Source organism: Petromyzon marinus, chromosome 20 (assembly GCF_048934315.1).
Source record: "Petromyzon marinus isolate PM22_M1 ecotype Great Lakes invasive population chromosome 20, UKy_Petmar_22M1.pri1.0, whole genome shotgun sequence".
Taxonomy (NCBI): domain Eukaryota; kingdom Metazoa; phylum Chordata; class Hyperoartia; order Petromyzontiformes; family Petromyzontidae; genus Petromyzon; species Petromyzon marinus.
The window spans coordinates 9,424,265-9,447,455 of record NC_133686.1 but is presented as its reverse complement, the minus strand read 5'-3'; the positions used below and the strand labels follow the sequence as shown (position 1 = coordinate 9,447,455).

General features: G+C 42.9%; 1 protein-coding gene across 5 annotated transcripts in view; it reads right to left on the bottom strand.

Moving 5' to 3' along the window:
- Window positions 1–368: 368 nt before the first annotated feature.
- The window catches only part of LOC116944125 (TOX high mobility group box family member 3-like), a 70,691-nt gene continuing 47,868 nt past the window's right edge, over window positions 369–23,191 (bottom strand). Inside the window, exons 5-9 of one of the 5 annotated variants that reach the window (XM_032957572.2) lie at window positions 20,419–20,649; window positions 19,206–19,286; window positions 16,510–17,301; window positions 4,531–4,727; window positions 369–2,495 (exon numbers count right to left, since the gene is read on the bottom strand). In XM_032957572.2, coding sequence (XP_032813463.2) covers window positions 2,435–2,495; window positions 4,531–4,727; window positions 16,510–17,301; window positions 19,206–19,286; window positions 20,419–20,649 — 1,362 coding nt within the window. In that variant the 3' untranslated portion in view covers window positions 369–2,434. The remainder of the gene's footprint in view (window positions 2,496–4,530; window positions 4,728–16,509; window positions 17,302–19,205; window positions 19,287–20,418; window positions 20,650–23,191) is intronic. The other 4 variants (XM_032957571.2, XM_032957574.2, XM_032957573.2 and 1 more) reach the window with 4 other exon arrangements.

The following is a 23,191-nucleotide window of genomic DNA, read 5'->3' as shown; positions in this document are numbered from 1 at the left end:
ATTGATCGTTTTTTCTGTGATGACAGCTTTAGAACCCAGGGTGTCAGAGGCAATAGCTGTCAGAATGACAGGCCTCCTTAGGCAAGGCTAAATCTCTTTCCGTTTCCACACTTAATCCACTATTAAGGGCCTTCAGTTCTGATGGGCAGGTTATCTGCCAACAATTTCACCCATACTGTGTTTTACCTTCATTTGAATTCCCTTACACTATGCGTTTACTGTTAAATAAATGCTGAAGCAGCTGCTGGGAACAAAAAGTTGTGTTGTTTCAGTCGCTTTCAAGGGGCCGTGTTGTTTACAAATCATCCGCAACCAGGGCACCAGTGTGGATTCATGTTCTCTGACAAATCACACAGCCACACGTGGAGTCACATTTTGTGATGACTTAATTTATTGTGGCCCAAAAAATTACAAACAAATAATAATAACAATAATACCACCAAATCCGAGAGACTGATTTACACTAAACAAGAGAAATGTTTTAAAAGATGGTGATGACCTCCTTAAAATGTCATTATTACAGTTTAAATAAAGCCTCATTTTCAAATACAAAAACAAAATTAAATAAGAAACAGAAACATTTAATTTATTACATCATATTATACCATTGAATGCTTTTAAGGCTACATGGAGCCAACTTCAACACCCCCTCTGTTAAAACTATACCCCCAGCAGTCAATTAGAAAGCTATTTTGGCATTTAATGCAAATGGATTTCACTTAAAAATCTGGCGGATTTATCTTTTTTATTCTACACACGACGACATACAAAAAAGCTATATTAACTTCTGCAATATACCGTAGATTACAAAATGTAAATATTTTCACTGGTTTTTTTTCATTTTTTGGTAGCAGAATATAAGGTGTGGTTTAAACGGAGAGCTAAAAAGCATGGTTTGTTTTAATTGTGTTTTCGTCTTACTTTACAAATCCCAAACATTTTTTTTCCTGTGTATTTTCTTCGCTAGAAAAGAAAAAAAAACATCATCACCACGTTATTATTATTTTTTTTTTTACAAATTATCTCGTTAAAGCCCTAGGTAACCCAGGCTGGAATTTTTTTATTTTTATTTTATTTGCCACAACTTACAAGTACATTTGTTCAGCCACATACAGCTCCAACAAACAAGTGCTAAGATTGCAAAAGTTGCAAAAACAGAAAAACGAAAACCCCAACAGCAAAGGAGGAGATACTGAATGCGAGGTTCTACCCTCTTGGCAGCCAGGTATGTATATATATGATGCACGCACAATTTGTACACTGCCATTTTTTCAATTTATCTCCGGCCAACTGAAAACCACATTGATATCTTAACGTTTGCCTTGGCAGTGGATTCCCAGTTCTCCATTTCAAAGTACATTTTTTTCTGTTTTTACATTATTTTTTTTCATTTCTTAAATAGCAATCCGTGCATTACACACATTTATATAGCAGATAAAAAAAAGACAGGCAGACAGGCACCTTATAGAAAACAAAAACCATAGCGATGAAACGTGTGGGAGAGTCATTTACTGAAGCCCCTGCCAGACCCCCCCCCCCTCTCACCCCCAGTTCAGTTAATGAGGCTAACACACAGAATTAAATCCCCCGTGCGTCTTCTTCCACACATCCTAGCCTGGTAAAGTGTCTGATAAATGCAACGATATCCGCATTCGGGTCTGTGCCGACCGGGGTCACCGTGGGATCAAAAAAAAGAAAGCAGGGTGCTGCCCCCCTCCCTTCCAACTGGGTGCACCCAGTGCACCCTGCAACTTGGGCAGGGGGGGATAAGCATGAGAAGTGGTCAAGCGTCGCACAAATGCATTCGTCCGGTGCCATCGTCTGTTCAGTCGTTCTCTGTGAATGTACAACGGTGAAATGTTTTTTTTTTCTCTGGACGCGCCCGACAATGCGGCGTGGATTAGCACAGTCAGCCCCGGCTCCGAGAGGTTACTGCTGCTCGTTTTGGTAAAACTGTGCTGTAGTTATCAACTGTCGGCGCAAGGTTTGTGGTCTGTTTGTCTGTGTTTTTCACATATGTGGGCTGTACATCCGATTACTGATAGCGTCACAAACAGAAGAACAAAAAAAAAGCACCATCCTTTACACGTGTGGCTTTTACACGAACGATTAGCTTTGCTCGCAGCAAGCGGTAACCGTAGAGAACATTTACATGTAGTGATATATCAAAACACAGGTGTTCAGTTAAAGCGTAGAGAGGATAAGGGATAATAATTTCTACAGGGTTTAAAAGAGAACTTGCGTGACGTGACGCAGTACAGTTATGTGTTTCGCCTTCGGGAGAGAAGAAAATCCAGACAGCGTTCCTGTGTCGGCGCGAGAGTCACCCTTCCCACTCTGATCTGCGTACTTTCCTTTTTGAATCATCGTTTTTCAAGTTCCAGCAATCACTGCAAAGCACACAACGCTTCAGTCAGTGTCCCGTCCAGTGGCTTCACTTGACAGGAGCAGCATTGCTCTGGTTTCTTCCCGCCACCCAAGCCATAAACACATCTCTGCAGGGACAGAAACAAAGGGACAATTAGTCTGAACAGTTTCAAATGCCACTTGTAATTTTTGTTGGTGTTCCAAATCAATAGAGCTTTAGACCCTTGTAGGAATCTGACGGTTGTTTGTGGCAAGCATATGTCGCTTTGTAAGAGTGTGGAATGCACAATAAAACACAGCGCTCTCTTCAGCAAAAGAATGGGCCACAGATCAACATCGGCAACACCCACAAATAAGAAACGTGTACATCTCACACATGCGCACACGAGTACACATTCACGTGCGCTCGTAAACACATGGCACAGCTGTTCTCTGCTATGTCTACCCCTCCTGCCGTACGCTTAGGGCAAGACGTGATCAGACTTTGCGCATCTAAACGGTCTATCGACCCACACTTAGAAACAATCTGCTTCTCGAAAGCACCAAATGCTGTTTGTTTCACTCAACGATAAAAAAAACACCCCACCATGATCTCAGAGGCATGCCACCAAATGGAAATGCAAGAACTCCTAGTCACGCAAAACTTTCCTTAAAACAAATCAAGGAGGTGGCCAAATGAGTATACACCTCATTCTGAAACCTCTTATGAAACAAGCTACAACATGTATCTTCCTCCTTTCTGAAATGCTTAAAAGATCAGTTCTTATTTTGGCTACATTATGCAACACCATCTGAATGTAAAACTCACCCCAGTAATATTTCCATACTGAAAATAAATCTATGGGATTATGGAAATTAATTCAATGGGGCCCTATAAGAAATGGAGGAAAATGTGTGAGCTTGCAAAGGCTTTTGTTTGCGAGGGTTGATTACTCAATTCCATCTAAATGTAATGTAGGACACACTGCTTTCAAGCTCATGCGTAGTTAATGCGCTGTGAATTTACATACTGGTCCATTCAACTTCTTTTGGATTAGCGCACCTGCATCATTGAACGTCTCAAAAGCTCTGCATAAGGGGTATGATCCAGACTTGGGACAGCTGTGTTCTCCACATAATCCCTAACTTGCATTTTCAGTTGCGTTTAGCTGTAGCTAAGGAAAAACACCTGGATTATAAAAGAGTAATAACTGCGACCGTGATAAATGCACCAAAGAGGCATGTGTTGGAGCTCGAGTGAAATATAGTACCTCTTTGCTGAGCCAATCTCATAACGTCACTCTGTTCCAGCTAATAACCATTGATTTATAGTATACACCAACGATAACATTACAACAGCGTTAGAAGTAAGCCGAGCCTTGGGTAACACCAACAACAGAGAACATGACCTTAAAAACGAAATCCAATTTTTTTTGTACTTGGCCGAGGGAGAAGTCATACTCATCTCTTTTCAGGAGAGTCTAAATAAATCGTAGCAACATTAAGGGGCAGTTGTGTCAACATTTTCAGGATTCAACTGCGGATAATTAAAAATACTGGGATGTCTTCCGAGTGCACATTGGGCCTAATTCTCTCGGTCTCCAAGTGTCTTCATAAATCGTTGTCAAATAGAAATATTTAATCTTGGCATAGGAATGTGGAATGTTTACCACTGGTACAAGGCCACCAGAAAAATGGGCACCACGCAATCCTTGCTCGAGCATGGAGATGCTGAAATTCAGTTAACGAGAGGCTACACAGGCCTCAGTTGATATTATCCACTGACCAAAGTGGCAATCAAAGCGTCGTCAGGCCAATGCTAAATGCGTCTCACTGACAATCTTGCCGGCCACTAGGCCAAGTCACAGAGGTGCTGTTAGCGAGCACCTATAAAGGCCGGCATGGCGCATGAAGGCACTGGGTGGCCAACAGCATTCCCAGCCGCCTTTTGTCTACCCACTGCTGATGTTTACACACCGCACCAGGTACTCATTTGAGGCTGAGTGGACCTAGTGGAGGCCCATGACCCGGTTCAGATATTCGTCACCGATGTTGGCCACGAGCGGGAATCGAATTCGGGCTACCGAGGGTTCGTAGCGCCAACCACTACCTCCCCCCCTCCCCCCGCCGCCACTAGGCCGAGTCACAAGCATGCACAGTGACAACAGGTGGCAGCACGCACACCTGCAGTGGTGGACCACGCACTCGCTGCTGCAGTAGCTGCTGTCCCAGTCGGCGCTGGGAGCCGGCGGGTTGGGGCAGCCGGCGCGGACGCACGACCGGTGCGGGGGCGGCTGTCCCTGCGGGGAAGGCAGGCTGGGCTGAGGCGGCGGAGGGGAGCCCATCATGGGTCGTGAGTCGCCCTGCTGCGGGGAGTACACCTGCGAGGGTGGGCGGGCGGGCGGGGGGGGACAGCGAGCGTAAAGCACCGAGCGCGAGTAGATGCCGCGGGAGACCGCGTTGGCACTGACGCTTGACACGTTTACGCGCCGCACACTAGGCCCCCCGCCCCCCCCTGGCTTCGTGCCCTGGGCATGGCATTGTCAGAAGTGTGCTGCCCTTCAAAGGGTATGTTAAACCAGCCATCCCATCCGCTTTTAGGCATTAACAATCCCATGAAGCCCTTTTTTTACGCGAGTTAAGTACTGTGTGTTGGCCAAATCGTGAGTCATATTGTAACCCAGGCACACAACCAAAGGGCACATGGCCCTGAAGAGAAACCGCACACAGCTGAACTGCAACAATAGAGCGAAAGATTTTGATATGAATGGATGATTGAATTTAACATGGAGTAACTTGGTGCAGGTCTGCGTGCAGACATTGTCCTTGAGAATGGTGGGGGCTCAGGTACATTTTTCACCGGTTTAACGTGCAATGCTTACAGGTGTAACCTCACCAGGATCAAAGCCCTTTGATATTGAATGCAGCTGTATGATGTTTATACAATCGTGAATGTGCTTTGGCTGCAGGTGTATTTTATGACTTTTTAAGGACTCTATTAAAATACCTACTCACAGAATCCTTCCCAAACTCATATTTCTGGATTTGGATTGCTCCAAAAACTCAAGGAAGGACCTCTACAGACTTCAATTCACCGTCAGCAATTTTGTGGCTACTGCAAAATGTCTTTCCATAGCTCACACTCCTCAACGTCGTCTCGAGCACCTGGCTTGCTATAACTCAATAAGTCTAAACAAAATATGAGAATAGGTATTTCCTCTTTTTTCTGGCAACAAAACAGGTGTTAAGATGTTAAAACACCAAACTGAAACCTTTTACAAGGAATCATGTCTGCATTAAACACAATACATGTGGTCAGAATGCAAACAAAAAAAACTGATAATATATGCATTGTCTTTGAAACTGATTGGTCCACACCAAAGACAGCTTTCTTTTGAGCCTAGTCTCAAAACGGTGTTAGACCAGAGGATGCCAAAAGGCCATGATTCCTTGTAAAAGGTTTCAGTTTGGTGTTAACATATCAACACCTGTTTGTTGCAAGAAAAAAAAGGGAAAAACCTATTCTCATATTTTGGTACTGTCAAAGGAGGTCCCATGATGAAGTCCTAACAAGTCCCCAATGTGTTCTCATGTACACGTGAGCACTGAGTGGCACTTATCGCCCTCCCCCCGCTCCACTGGCAATCCTCAGCACATGCTGAACATTAATTACTCATTCCTATAACAGGGACCTGTATATATCCACAGGATGATCACAAGCCCAGCCTCCCAACGCAGTGCTTAGAGTTACGACCTTGACTAGATGAGGGTAATTCTGAGTTGATCCTGTGTTGATGAGATTAAGTCATGATCTCATGATTGGAAGCGGGGCTACTTTTACCTGCTCGAGCTGCTCAGCAATGCCCTTGTGCCTGCACACTTCCGACCTGGGCCACTTTTCCCTTCCCCTTGGTCATCCTCGCGGGTTCGGTTACTTCTCTTGGCTCCCATGCTCACACTGCTTTTATTGCTAGGTGCAACAGTCAAGGAGGAGCCCTGTGACTGCTTGCTTACGCCACTGGCGAGACCTACAGAGCCCCTCCAGGAGTATTTTGGTCTACTCTTCCACGTTGGTCAGTTATCTAACAAGAGGTGAGAGGGTCCACGCTGTAACCCAGCTCATCCAACCTTTGGTTACTTGCGAATAGTGGTTTTAATTACAAGCTCAAGTTTGAACAATAGTTACACGAGTGCGTAGAAAGATATGAAAGAGAGCAATTATTTTTTGTTGTTGTTCAATTTTAATTTTTAAAAAAATATATTGCCGGGGAAAATCTAATGTAGGACTAATGCTATTAACAAGTACAAGTTTTTAATTACTAAAGAAGTACCGGTACTCAATATAGCAACATGGCTTCTGAGGCAGAGTGTGTTTGCGTAATCGAGCAAAATTGATTTCTCCATTAGCTCCTTCCACGCTGTTGTCAATAGCTGCACATGCAGCCGTGAATATTTATCGGAGAGCGATTTTACAAGTGCAACGAAACAAAAGAATAATATAAATGAAGCTGTATCAACTAAATGCCGTTTTACAATCGTTAAACAATGTCGGGTAAAATATATCTAATTTGTAATCCATTAATAATAGTGAATGTAGCAAAGTGTCGTGAAACGTTTCCAATGAAAGTCCTGCTTACGGGAAAGTTAGAGTGGTTATATCAAGTGTACATATTTGTTCTTGTAACTTAGCATCCTAATATTTCTCCTTTTTTAACACAATGCATACCACAAATAATATTCACTCAGCCTGTCATACTAATGCAACTGTCGTGGTTAGCAGCGCCTTAAGCAGAACATAAGTATACTTCGAAGGAAGTTGGTTCATTGTAAATGTATCCACCAAAGCATGTTTTGAGCTACGGTTTAATGCTGACATCGCTAAACAAGAGGGTAATTACACAACACATTATTGGTAAACATATTGAACTGCAAAATAAACAACTGTGATTTTTTAAATCTGTTCTCCACCCCATGCCTTTACAGTATTAGTCCTTACTCTTTGGTTCTATTGGGTAAAGTCACGTAGGTGAAATTTTTTTTAAAAAATCACGACGTTTCGGCCACAACACAAGCGTTTCTTGAAGCTAAATTATCCCCCCCCCCATTTCAACGTATGTACGCTGAAACATTGCACCTCTTTCGCACCGTACGTAGCCAACCGCGCTAATCGGAGGTGCAGAAAGCACTAAGAAGTTCACCGCTTACTGTCGCACTGCGCAAGGAGTTTCAACAGCGGCACAAAAACACTACACACGTCCCAAATCTCAGAGAAAATAAGCGGGCCTGAAGGCCGAAATGAATGCAACGGGGTGGGGGGGGGGGTGACCGTCTGACCGTCTGATATCATACGATACATTTATAGATTTATGCGCACCGCATCTACTGTATACGTAATTGGCGAGTGTGCGTGCACGCGCATGCACGGCTGTGCACTAACACACAGAAACTTGGCCTGTGGGAACTTTGTTGAGGCAGAACTATTCATGCATAGCTAAGCACCATCTGGTCCTTTCTCTCTCTGGGCCCATCTGCCCACCCCAGCTGGCCCCCACGGAAAAAAAAGAGGAAAGAAAGAAAATAATCATAATAAAAAAACAGAGCCGACAGCTGCCACTAAACAAAGGAGCAAACAAAATAAAAGCGGGATTAGGCAGGGAGGGGGGGGGGCACATAGGAAGGTAACAGAGAAGAGGGTTCAGTCTATCATTTAACAGCGAAAAATAGCGAGGCCCTTTGTGCTGCTGGGCCCTATTCAGATTACGGGACCTGATTGAACGTACATTATTTTTTATCTGAATTGAGGACTTGAAGTAAAAAGGGTGGGATGGGAGTTTCTCTCCCCCCCCCTCCCCATCTCTTTCTGTCTCTCCGTAAGAGGGGGGGGGTGCTTCCTAATGGAAAAGTCCACTGCAATTTAGATTTTTATGCAATTTGCCAATTTAATTGCAAAGATGGGATGATGGCATTGGGATAACGCATTGGGCCTTGCCAAGCCGATGTAAATACACGGCGAGAAGAGGCGTTAATTTAAAAAAGCGCACATTGCAGAATTATTCCTGCAGCCGAGGTGCCTCGTTTGGGGCGTTGTCACGGGACTAGGCCAATTCATACACAGGCCCTTATTGTTGCATCTTGATCTTTAGAAAAGAGTCCTATTGCGTTTTACCACTGCTCTATCAGATCCTGGAGGAATTCAAAATCCCTGTGGGGTATTATAGGATTTCTTTGAATACATTAACGACATGTTTTCATGTAAAGGATCAATAGGATTAGTTGAATAAAACATCAATAAGTATTGTTTTTAATTGGACCGAATACAAAAAAAAAACTAGTTATTTACAAAGTCCAAGGCAATCCCATTATCAGATCAAAACTGCAAGGGCTGAACAAAGTACAAATGTTATAAATGTTTTCTTAGCCTGCATGGTATGTTTACATGTGACATGGGCATAACGATAGCAATGGGTACTCAAAATGTTTAGAGTATTGGATGCAGAATTTATATTGTACATAAACATTATACCTCGTTTCCCTACATAGTGACATCATTGTAAAAAATAAATACTTATTCTCTTATTTCATTGTCATCATCACACAGAGCTGACAGATATCTGGTTATCAAGTCTGTGTGATGGCTGTTCTCCAGTTCTCTTTGTCCTTCATGCATGTCAACACAAGCCCACATGCAGAATGTATTCCAGAGCACAGGGTTATTGTGGCAACACTCATCGTCTGCTTCATACAACTCTCTAACAGTACACACAGCAGCATTCACAAAATATAGCCAGGGCATGGTTCCAGCCTGAATGGCAAAAATTTAATTTAATGCAACTGACACTGCACTCTATCAGAAACATATGTTTCGTTGTTTTTTTACACCGAAACTGTTCTAGTCCGTATGCGTTGGATCATTTACATAAATAACTGATAAAAGCGTGATGTTATTTTAGTGGCAGGAGAGTCTAGTGCTCACAACATTGAATCTTAAAAGTTTTATTTGCGGGCATTGGTGTGATGTCACAACTTCACGGATCTCCAATTTCTTTTGTACATTTACCAAAGCAGTGCCATCTCCCGCAAAGTGGATGTGACCAGAGTGGTAGAACTTGAAGCCCAAAAATTCCACATTTGTAAAAAAAAAGGCAAATTCACTTGTTTTGGAATTAAACAGTCCTCAGCAAATAAGTCACCAGGTCTCATTTTGCAGACACGAAGTTAATGATACTGATTTAATAATATTACACTGGTAATGGAATTTTATATTGTACAGATACAATAATTTCATAAGCTTACAGCTCGTGTGTTTATTAATGTTTTGTAAATTCAACAATGAAGGTTTTATGTTGCTTTCTTGGCCATGACAACAGCAGCTGTCTTAAAAGATGTTATTTAGCTTGTGCCAAACATTAAAAACAAACCAATTGTATGCAGTGAGCTCAGAAAGGTCCAAGAATATAAGCAGACTTTTAATCTAAATCAGTCTTACAGACTCTAAAACACATCCTCTGGAATGTGTGTATTTAACGATACACGACTTTATATGAATGAAAAGATATTGCTATCATTCATGTATTAAGTTATTTTATAACGAAAAGGCAAGGCATCTTAGTTATGTTGCATAATGAAAACCATACAAGAAACCAAAAATACCTCAGTTTGTATTGCACATTAACACATTGTAGGTTCAAATATTTTTTTTATTTTCTTGTTGTGGTTTTCACACCTGATGATGATTGCTTGTGTTGCAGTCGAAACGTCGTGAGAATTGTATTGTTTTATATTTTTATTATTTTATTGTTTCCCTTCTACGTGACTTTACCGAAAGAACCAAGAATATGAATCCCTGCAGTCACGAAAGCTTTAAATCAAAATATTGTTGTAGGTTGTCTCACATTATTACTTGCTGTCCATACTGTACCGTATATGAACAGATAGTATTTTATTTACCCAGAAAAGCATAACTTAGTCAAGCTGACTCTTGCAAATAGAAAAAAAAATAACAATGTGATACTTGGTCAACATGAACATATTAATTAGAAGGCATGTGTAAATATATACGCATATAAATGCACAAAGCTGAAATAAGGCAAACAATTACTCTCAGTGTAACCGACGCCAGATTTAGTAAAATAAGATAACTGAAAATGCATAAATCCATTCATTATCTTGTATAAAGCAATGACACGAGCCGGTTAGAAAGTTACGAAACGCAATGTAAGAACAAATAGCTCAGCTGTTGTGTAAAAATGTCCCTTCACTGAGAGACCGGGACGCTCCCAACAAGTACTTTCTCTCGTGGCTGCTGCGCCAATGCCTCATTGCTCAGACCTATCCGGGGACAAAGCTGGTTTTGTCCACCGCTATTCAGATTGAGACCCCTTTTTTTTGCCTTCTCCATTCACTGTCAGTGAACACACCACACACTTACCACCCCCTCTCCTCCCTCCTCTCACTCCCTATACAGCCACACACGGCCTAACATCCTCACACACAACCTCTCTCTCTCGCCTTGCTTCAGGTCCCTCCTCCTTCCCCAGCCTATTCCAAACTAATTAACTTGCTGTAGCAGACAGGTGCCTGAGAGAGAGATGCAATCTCTTTGGGTCACAATGAGAAAATTTCAAGTCAGGGATCAGCCCCTTAATTCTGTTGACCTTTTTCGTTTTTGTAACTTTAAATTGTTCAGAAAACCAGCACGTTTTGCCCATAATTGGCTGAAATATGCACACTGACTTTTACATATATGAAATAATTGAATGTCCTTTGTTTCTTTTACTTATCAAAGCTGAAGCTATAATGTGAATTTTTTTTCCCATAAAGGTGGAGACAGAGGCTTTTTTAGGCAATTATTCCATCTCAAATGGTTCAATGCTAATAAGAGAAGAATAAAATAATCTATACATTAACCCAAGTGCCCCAAATCTGATACAGTATTTCTCATCTTGTAAAAAAATAAATGGCTAGAGAGAAGTGGAGATCATGACTGGAAAACGGTTGTGGCTTGAGTGCTCGGCCAGAAGTCTCTGCTGCTGCACTTGAATCATCGAGCAGCAGGGGTGTCTTGGGTCATACCATACATGCAAGGGGCGGGGGGGTGGTAGTTAAAGTATGCTTATTTTCTCTGCAGGGTAAGATTGTAAAGTGTTTGTACAGCAAAGTTTGAGGTGCAGGAGAAATGGAGGCAGAGAATTGGGATATGGGGGGGGGGGCACCTTTATTTCATCAGTTGTTTGACTTTGGCCAAATCATCATGGCCAAAGCAGTTTCCAATTAAGGGCGCGTTAGCAGTGACTAGGGACCCATGGTACAATTAATCATTATCATCTTCATAATTGTCTGAAAATATGGGCGGTGGATGCACATGCAGTGCTCGGGTAGTACACAAAATCTGCAACAGTTTGCACGCATTTTTGTGTACATGAAACAATAATTATTTGAGGTAAAAAAGGTCGTATTTGGAATTCTTACTGGAGCCTACAGAAAAATGTGCTTGTTTGAAATACACAACTATTGTATTGGAGATATCCAACGGCATCTTTTAAACGTGGATTTATAGAAAGACGAGGACAATTTTGTAAAAAAATAAAATTCCCAGCGAATGTGTTTTTTTAATGTATAAAGTATTCTAAAATCCATCACCTATAAATTAACATCATGCAGGTCCACTAACCGTGCACTGGGCCAGTAGCGTTCAAGCTTCCATCGGAGTGAACCGTCATCACGATGCCAACTGCCATTGGCTTAGTAGACCTATGGGTTGGGGGCCTCTGTCTGCCAATTTGTGATGAACGAATACAGTTATGCTGTCACTATTTGAGCGCGTGATATCACATCCAATATAAGCTTTACTTTGGCAGAATAGCCAGTGTAAATGAGGCAGCTGAAATAAATTATAGGTAATTTATTTGCAATTTATTTTTGTTGTTGTTGTGGGGCAGCTTCGAAATAGTATATGAATAGTTGTGACAAATGCTTGCAAACAGAAAATCGTGGTCAGCGCTCTCCCCATCTCTTGCTTTTTCCATTGTGCGCCCATTGCATTCATTTTCCATAGTCCATCAAAATTAAATTACTTTTCAAATCCTTCCATGGAACTGTTTACTTTGACAACACACAAATGTGTATAAAGCCACGGACTTTTTCCTTGCCTTCAATCAGTTCAGGAAAACAAAATAATTAGCTTTTGTACAATAATAGAGTTTATTGTGCTAAGGATTTTCAGTGTACATCAATTTTCCTTTAACAGCTATTTAATGCACACCAATAACACGAACCTTAAAAACGTGTGGGCATCACATTAATAATGCAGCTAATGCGTTATGTCCTCAGCCTCATGTCTGCCAAAAACCTGTCCCATCGCTCATTTCTACTGAAATTCTCCCAACATGCACTGCTCTTGATACTCTATCCTTGTAAAATATAAAAAGTAGGGGGGGGGGGGTGGAAGACGACTCCTCAGGCATTTGGCAAGACTAGTCCTTACAAATTATTCACGATGCTGAAATATTCATTATTGTTTTTTCTTTATCCCCATTTACTTTCTTGTTTGAAAAAGCCCAGCAGTGCACGCATATTCTTTGTAAAATCATAATAGTTTCTTTTTTAATGAAACACCAGGAGCAAGAGGGTTGAGGCTTTGGTTAATGTTCAAAGAGTGCCGCCAGAGTGACGAGTGTGCTGCTAAATTGGTTTGTTTCCCCTTTGCGTCGTCGCAGCAATAACAACTCGCCCACTCAGGGGTTCTGATCTTGCAGCTTTGTTCCACATATAAAAGGGGCCCCCAGACGCCCGTCAATACTGCAATCGAACAGTTGACAATGGTGGCTTGCGCTTCCAGTTAACCAGACGACGCACTGCTGGTGCGCGTGTGCACCATGCGCAAAGGGTTGGGTTGTTTTTTTGAAATGGAGAATTGCCATCTTTGAGGATTTAAGTAACGGTGATATTGATGAACCATTGAGTCAAAAACACCTGCATGTGTGTTTTTTTTTCTTTACCAGGACACGAGTATAAACACGCGTATGTATTTGCAATTTTTAACTGTTTTATTAACTACACTTATAATGTACCATTACAACGGCCTTAAAGGTGAGAAGTAAACAAAACATATGCAAAAACAGATGCTGTATCACTTTACCGGGCTGGAGAAAACAAATCTAAGAATGCGATATGACTATAGAGCCTTCATATGAAAGTGTGGAGGTGGAGTAATGGCACATTGGTTAGTGCACAGTGCCCGATGAACCTAGCTACCAGAGTTAAATTCTTATCCATGGCTAACATGAGTGATATCTGAACTCGTTCCTGGACTCCCTTCAGAAGACTGCATTGACCAGCGTGCTGTAAAGTATGGGACTAACAACGGCCATGACTGAAACGACATGTAGAGGCCTTCATCAAGCAGTGTTGTGACAAAATACTGCACGTTATTATGATAAGTGTAAACGTGTTTCACAAGAATCCAATAGAGGTGACTGGATGGAAAATAAAAGCACAAAGTGCATTGGTTTTTAATGACCCGCCGCACATTTATGAACCCATTCCAAACATTTTCCGACCACCTCTCTCTCATTGACGAAGGTATCAAATAAATAATGCTTTCTGGGAAGTATTAAAATGGATGTTCTAAAAAAAGAGAACATTACGTTTTAATAACTGGAAGTTAAGAAGAGGCGAGGCAATGCAGATGTTAGTTCAGCCACTGGTGGCCTTATTTAATTAAATAAGATTATTAGCTTTGAAGGCACAGCGAGTTCCATTGGCTGGGGAAAGGATGACGAAACTTAATCAGTGTTTAGTAAAATGAAGCTGTATTCTCTAATGGCAAACATTGATAGTGGAGATGGTTAAGAGTTAGGAGGGTTGTACGTAATTAAGAAATGAATGAATACGTGTTTGAGATATCTTGCAGAATGAATGAGCTTTCAGAGAAATAGTTAACATTGCATATTAGTTTCAGTAATTTCCTAAGCCATGTATTGAGAATTTGGTATTAATTTACATTTCACATCCGTAGGTAAATAATGGCCAAAAATATATTGAAACACAAAGTTGATGATGCACATCTGGAAGGTAAATGACCCTGGTTAAAACCACACATTTAATCATGAAACACTTTCTAAACATGTTACGTTTAAGAAAAAGTTACGGACAATTTAATATATATATATTTGTGTTAAGTGAAGTAAAGTGCGCACATAACACACAATTATTGACTCCAGCAAGCTGCAGGGAGCTTACTTTGAGCGATTTAATGTTATTTGCTATTAATAAAATGTAACCACAATGGATTTATTTTGCAACAAAAATCTCCAATATTTGCGAGGACAGGTCAACTGGCCGAATATCCCACTGCCAAGTGGCTCACTATATTGCAATGCACTTCCCAGGTTGTGTTGTAACATGCCATTTTTTTGTATTGGAACAACCAACCAAGGGCTCCATTATTGCTTTGGTGGCTGACAAATCACAGAGGACACTAATCATATAGAAACACAACCAAGTCTCCCTTGCAGAAGAACTTTAATGTCTCAATGGGCTCACAGCTGCTAAAGTAAATGCTACCAAACGGAGCCTGACCTTCTGCAGGCATTTCATTGGTGAAGCATATTGCCTTGTGCTTGTCATATTCTTCCTTCGTTGCAACGTAGTCAAGCAAAAACAAATTAAGTGGTAAATCATGTGGTCCAATCAAATATATTAATATTTGCCAGGAATACGTGGGTAAACCCCAAGCCAGGAAGTGATAGCTGTTAATTTGTTTAGTAATTTGCCTGTGGGTATTTTAGAGCTGTGGGATTTGGGCTATAGTACTGGTGGTACACGAGGTTCTCTGCACGTTGGAGCAATGTCACAAGTTGTTTGAATATACATCAATTGTATGCTGGCTACTGGCTACCTAGGGAAAAGAAACTGTCCCCTTTGTAACACGTGACTTTGCGGTGTGTTGGCCACCAATGCATTCAGCCAACTTGGATATAAATAGTAGTTAAAAATTAGTTCACAAAACCCTGCTGACCACCAGGCCACGCCACTGCCGTGTAAAGAAAAAAAATAATACACCATAAATAAATCCACAAAAGCAGGATCGATGGGGGCATTAATAATTAAGCGGGACAGCACTTAAACAAACCGCTGCGTAGAACATTCTGCTCATAATGCAACGCACATTGGGGTTCAATCGTTTCCAAATGCGCAGACATCATCTGCGCTGTCGGTGCGGCTGTGGGGTGTACAGTACACGCGCCGTGACAGCTGCTGCTGCGCTAGAGTTGGGTCTGAGCCCATCCAGGGATCACCGTCTGCGTGACGGCTCTGCAGTGCAAAGTGATTGCTCGTGAATTATCTACGTGGATTAAATTGTTTTAACCGTGCGCATGCTTTTGTGTATGCTATCTTAGCTCCCGTAATCGCAAATGGGATTGTACGAATGCACGATGTATCATTTTGCACGCGATGACCAACATTTTTTTTGCACATTCGTTAATTGCTGTACTTTAAATTGACCCGTATGTGCAAACAAATACCGTAAATATTTGCATTCTTGACTCTGCTGCTACAAATAATAATCCTACAAAGCATACACATGTTCAATTGACATATTATAAAACAATTACTTGTGTCTTGGGTTCCAATGTTGTGTTTAGAAAACAACACTCCCATTACATTCAAATTTCAAATCGGGTTACAATTCGCTTGCACCGTCACGATGAGGAAATTTCCATTCAGTGCATTCACTTCGTGCAATCTGACCTCCTTCCGTCACTACATCCTGGGTCAGGAGGACACTACAAGTTCAACGTACACTAGTACCCATTTACATTGACACATCAGAGCCCAAGCCAGCGTTGCGCCCTCACGGTATGGGTGGTTTTCCACAAGGCCTTTGCCATACTGGGCCGGAACCAAGCCACGATACGTCGGCCTCACAAGACACCCACATCTTGCTCCAGGGTTAAGCAGGCCCAGGGGCCAGGCTAAATAACGCATTCATTGCATGCGACATCAGTCAGTGCACCGCGAGTACACGGCTACGCCGCATCATCGACACGCGCCTCGACTGGTTCAACTATGAGCGACGTCATCGACTTGGCCGCGATGGCTCGGCACGACTCCGGCACAGCTCGCTCGTACGGTGGAAAAGAGGTTCTAGAGGACACCCACCTGTATAGACTGCTGGTCTGGCCCAATCGGCTCACAGTGCAGCTGTGGCTGCGGCTGCTGCTGCTGTCCGCCCATCGGGTGGTGCTGGGGCGGCCCGGGCGGTGGCTGAGCGAAGCCGTGAGGTGACTGGATGGGGCTGCCCATCAACTGCTGCCCGAACACCATCATGTGCTGGCCCTGCGGCTGCGGCGGCTGGGGCTGCCCCTGCGGCTGAGAGTGCGGCGGCTGGGGCTCCTGCGGTTGTCCCATCAGGGCTTGCTGCGCTGCCGCGTGCTGCATGTGCTGCTGCTGTTGCTGCTGGGGTGTGGGCATCCCCATGGGCGGGCCCTGCGCTGGGTGCAGGCGCTGCATGGGCATGCCGTGGGGTGGCACCATCGCCTGGCCCGGCGTCATCATCTGCGTGGGCATGCCGTGCGGCGAGTGGTGATGGTGCTGGTGAGGGTGTGGGTGGTGGTGTGGGCGAGGGGGGCTCATCCTCATCGGCCGGGGCGACATCACCATCCCGACGGGCGTCGGCTGTGGCTGCTGTTGCTGTTGCTGCTGTTGTTGCTGCTGCTGTTGTTGCTGCTGCTGCTGTTGCTGCTGCTGCTGTTGCTGCTGCTGCTGTTGCTGTTGCTGAGGTTGTCCCTGGTTCACCTGCGGCTTGGGTGCGATGGTCCTGGGGATGGGCTGCAGCTGGGAGGCCATGCCCGGAGATTGTTGTGACATTGGGAAGGACGACGACATGTTGACCTGCGATATGCCGCCCTGCGTGACACGTGGAGGCTGGGTGTCGCCTGGGTCGGGGTAGGACTGCCAAAAGGGAAGACGAAGGAAGGGACAGCGCAAAGGAACGTTGTACGGGGATTTGTGCACAGTTGTCACTGCCAGTTCGGCAAAACAGGGAAAGAATACAATAACATGATGAATACGGGGGAAAAAATATATACAAATGTAGCAACGGTTTTACGATTGGAATATACCATAGCTAGAATTGATGTGTGCAAGGATTTCGATCATGAGGTCATGGGTTAAAATCCTTTCTGGGGTCAACTTAACCCCAACACCATCATAATCTGGTACCCCCCTTGAGCATTGTGGAATTTCCACATATGGTTCCGACCACCGATAGAGATGAGCAGTCCTCAATGCTTATTAGAATACCGTGATAAATGCTTTGATTTAATTTGATATATTTTAGATATCAAATTAAATATTGGAGCTGAAAAGAAAATGAGCTATTTAATGTTGAAAATAAATATACCTTGAAAACTCTATTATAATAAAATCCTGATGACGTATGAGATGGTAAAGAACAGGCAAATTCATTCACTTCATGATTACAGGTCACAAAAAAACATTTTAACGTCAGTTGTAATAGAGGATAGTTGGCAAGCTTCAGGAATTGTAATGTAGATTAACCATTTTTTGGAAATCTATCACCTGTTAATGATATTTAAAAAGAAAATTGGCCACGTTTAAGAGGGTGCCGTATAAAGAATGTTTTGTTTGCGGGCTTTTAAAATGGTTGCACGTTAAAAAAACATTTAGCTTTTATTGCGAAAAGCAACGGCAATCTGCATATTAATGGAGCTGAAAGTAATAAAGGGAATTCGGCGAAAATGCTTGCGCGTTTGTTTGCCTTCACACGACTGTGGCAAGTGCTGCACACGGTGACATTTAAAAGCAACTTGAAATGTTAATTTCACTCGGGAGCGCGTACGCAAAAGAGGGTGCACGCACGCGGAGTATATGAAGAGTCTGCCAAAATGTTGAGAGCAGGACGTTAAATGTATACACACGCTCGCGGTTATGATGGTGTCATTATATTTTAATTCCATGAACCCTTAACATCAGTGTAATTAAATTATTACATTATTTGTGCTCATGACTTGCGTGCATTTCCACTAATGTTTTAAACTTGTATTTGCAAAAAATTAAGCATGGAAATCTAATTTATAAAAATAGATTATAATAATTTAAAATATATTATCCTTAATTTACCCGCGATAGTCTCATGAGTATTTAAGACACTTTTTTTTAAAGAGGATCCTGCTTCAGATGTTCAGTCAACTTCTTTCAGAGTATTTTTTTTGCATGTGGGATGAATCAGGAACAGCAGAGAATACCCATGCATGTGAGGAGATAGCAGTCAAAAAAGTATAAATAGACAGCTCAGCAACCTACTTGCTGTACAGAATTCTATGAGCTACCCTGAAATAAATGTAACATCGGCCTTAAATGGACCGCAAAAGGAATGGTGTAATTGGTCAGCTAATGCCTTAGTGCATTAGTAGCCAGAGCAAGATTACCGAGCCATAATGGGGTTAAACAGATAGATAAAGAAAGTCAAGGACACAGCCTTGGAGAAAATACAACCTGCATGCTGGCATTAACACAGCTTAAAATAAAAATATATAGATTACCGATTATTATTACACATTGTCATGCAGTTCCACATGTGCCAGTATGTTAATTGTACGCTGTTTGTTGCGAAAAAAAGTATCATTTGATATAACATAAACCAAAAATTACAGTTTTGTGGTACAAACTGCTTGTGGTTTTGTGATGAAGGAAAAACTAAGTAGGTGGGTTTTTATTATTATTTATTTCTCCTCTCCCTCTCCAAGAAGGTTTGTTCTTGTAGTCCAGGTATGTTAAGTGGTGCTTGCAGGCTGAATAGAGCGCTTGAAGCGTTGATAGGGGGAACATCTTACCTTGGAAACTAAGCTGGCTCGGTATGCCGCAAGCTGCTTCAAGTACTCCTTTTTAGCTGCTTCAGTTCTTCGTTTATATGCCTAAGAAAACACATTCGAATGCACTGGCTTTACACCATGAAATACATGTGCACAATCGTGCACACACAAACACATACTCGAATCTCAGGATTGCATAGTGAAAGCTGAACTCAAACTCGCATTCAGGACAAGCCTATCGTGGCAGGGAAAAAGCCTAATGCTGGTTAAGTTACAATACATTTGAATGATTAATATGATATTTATATAAATAAATATATTATTGTAAGTCATGCAATACAATAAGTAACGCATTTTCTTGTCTATGCCTACATGGATGTTTAGCGGAAACACGGTTGGCTACGTACGGTGCGAAAGAAGTTCAACTTACATATGTACATTAGGGGGGCACACCCTTTGTGAATCGAGTTCGATTCCTGGACACGAATTTCACTTGTGGCCATGGCCTACATAAGTGCTCACCGCACTGCCAAGCATGCTGAAGTATGGTCAAGCAACCCCCATGGACTGACGCTGCATGAGGGAGGCATTTATCAAGCAGAGGACTGGCAAAGGGCTATACATGTTATTTTAACAGCGATATATATGTGCGCGTATCGCAATAGACGTTGTGTGAATGTCATGAGATGTGGTTACATTTCTGCGAGGTTGCAATATGCCACGCAGTTCAATGCGTGTACAGCTGTATTTTAGATGGAGGTTGGAATGACATGTATTGACGTAATATAGTATTCCAAGGAAAACATTAAATTCCTGTATATTTCATGCACAGGACTTTCTTAGGCCCCAACATGCCCCCTTCTTTATATCAGCTTCATGCCACATGTTGACATTCAAGGGCACAGCCGAATTCAATCGTTCGCAGGAAAAGCAGTTTGCGCTAGATTGGCAGAATCACGGAAAAATGACTGCTAAATCGAGGGAAAATGCGGCCATCCTTTGCACTAAGAGGCAACGGGGCAACAGAGCGCTTTCCTGCAACACACACGGCAGGCACCAGAGAGCACTGGACGCACAACCATTTGCGACTGTTGTTGTTGTCGTCGTTGTCGTCGTTGTTGCACGCACAACAAGACAGCGCCTACCGCGCGGGCACACGGGGGCGGTGCAACGCCAAATGCCGTGCCCGCGTTAACGCGGCGCGCGGGGAATTACAAAAGCGATGCTCGCCGACCTGTTTCTGCTCCTCTCCCAGGCCGTCCCACATGGAGGCCACGATCTTGGAGACCTCTCCGAACGTGGCGCTCGGGTTCTGCCCCTTGATGGCCGCCTGCGTGTCGCGGAAGAAGAGCGCATAGGCCGACACGGGCTTCTGGGGCTCGTTGGGGTCCTTCTTCTTTTTCTTCTTGGGCATCTTGGGCTTCTTGAGCACGGAGTCGGGAGCAGGCCGCTTCTCTCCGCCGTTCTGCACGCAACACAAAAAAGCGGTGACAGTCAGCGCCGCCGCCGATGCGACGACCCGAGCCCACCGGCAAGAAACGCCACCCCCAACGTTGCCTAATGTTTTTGTTTATTGTTAGTACTGCAGAGGCTACGCGGCCACCGTTGAAACGAAGATGCCTTGGTCACTGGTGGCGATAGCAGCATTGTGGGTGTTTATTTTATGATTTCAAGAGATCTAAAATTACACGATTAAAATAAGAAACGGTTAATACCTCTAAACAACACGTAATTGAGTTTATGTAACAGTTCTAATTGCATAGGAATTGTGTGGAATGTAATATAAATGCAAAAACATTTTAATTACAAATGTGTGCAATCAACGAACTAATCACAGTGAGGCTCAATGACTCAATTCACGCGGTGAAATATTTTCCGACAAATTTCCCAACAAAGTGCATTCATCGAGCCAATTGCAATGCAGCCAATGTATCGGTAACTGTGAGTGTGAAACTGTTCTTCATGAACCTTGCCAGCCAATGACCAAAGTTGACGAGCTGCAGACCGAGTTTACATTTCTTCACGCGCATTAATTTTTTTTTAAATTAGGTTACAACTCAAATAACCAAAGAGCACAACCCAATATGCCACCTCAGCTCTTTGGCTTCGCCAGAAGCACAGAAACAACTGCATGAACTGTAGGTGAGGAGATCCCATTTTCATACAGTTGTATATATTTAAAGAAGAAAAAAATAACAAGAATAAGTAACGTCAGGTCTTTTGGCGGGCCATGATTCAGAGCGCGCGAGTTATTCTGAGGCTGGAGTGACCCTTGGATTAGCGCAGCAGCTTCTGCGCTTTAAAAAGCTAAAATGGGATGCTCTATTTTTAATCCACATATCCACAACGATTACAATGGGGCACGGCTTGTGCAATGCTAATCAATGTACGCACTTGTGCGGGCGCCAACAAACGTTATTAAAACCCTTCAGCCACCCCCCTTAGGACAAATGTACCACCTTGACAATGCAGTGCCCATCTCTTGCCTGCTCCCTGCCCTGTCTAATTTGTTATTCAATTAAGGCCTCGGTTCACGACGTTACTAATTTGTGAACATACCAGCCAGATGCCCTTCATTTATCTTTCAAGGATAAAATACTGCTCGTTTATGGTCTTTTGCACGCAAAAAATAGCAAAGCCTCTCTCTGCTCAAAGGAGCAAGGGTCATTGCTCATTTCAGGTGGTGGAAATTCTAGATTGTCATGACACCGGGCCCAGTCTTTCCGTAGGATAAACCACTGCTGACTTCCCACAAAGTGGTACTCATTACATTAAGTGGTACCCTTGTGTTGAGACTTCTAACCAGCAGGGCTGTGAGGTGATCAGTAGATGGCAGTACAGCTAATACATTATCTTACTGACTTAACTATACTGATTTTTGAGTATTTCAACGAGTATGTGTTATTCTTCTCTAAATGTCAGCTTCATGCCACATGCAATAATACCGATTCAGGAATTGTACAAACAGCCCAATGCATGGTCCTCTCGAAATGAGCCTCAAACCTAATTGAGGCTTTTATGAATAAACAAAGTACTATTATTCTTTGTTATTATTCATCTTGTTTGTAGGTACAAGCCTGGTTGTATACTTGATTCTGATCTCATGAGAAGTCAATAGGAAACCCAGCCCTGGTGTATATACTACGGCAGATGGTGAAACAGCTTGTCCTACCGTCTCATGGACACTAACACCCTGCAGAACTCCTCGTTTAGTGTCAGAATATTGTGTATAAGTTTCAAGGCCAAGCTAAGCACATGACTCTCTTCAGTCACGGGATTTCTTTAGAAGCAAACAGGGCCCTTCTTATAAACGTGATTTATGTAACGCTAACAAGGTTGCTCTGTATGAAGACGTGCTCGTGTATAAAGAAGAGCTTAATAGACCTACTTTGGATAATGTTATCCAACAAAAACAAACAGAGCAGCCTTGTAAATGACTAGCAAGAAGTAACTGAATAGAACCACCCAGAGAGACAGGGAAACAGACCGAATAACTCAACAATTAAAGCGACTGTAAACAAGCGGAATGCTTTCCCACAGTCATACTTCATCTTGTCGGTTTTGAATGAGAAGTGAGGGCTCGTTTTGACCGCATGTGCTGGACACCAGTCAATATTTCAACATCGTCCAGAGCTCCTCCTTTCATTTTTGAGCAGAACGATGACACCCCCAGCATGCGCACCGGGTGTGAAAACGACGCACCGGATTCAATTCGGTTGACAAGCTCACGATACACGCATCGAATTGTGCAATTATTTGTCATTCACGCCGCGTGTGTTGAATGCGGTGAGCTCACGTGAACCTCGCGACTTCTCGGAGGTGTGTATACAATGCAATTGCAACAAAGAATCGCAACAAACCACAGTCGCGATATGGAATCGTGACGATTCGTAAAATTGCGAGGAGGGAGGTGAGAATCGTTGCAGGCCTAATGTAGGTTCATAGAAATTTGGCCAATGTGGAAAGATGGATGTGGGAAATAAAATGAGCAAATGCATGAACCCTAC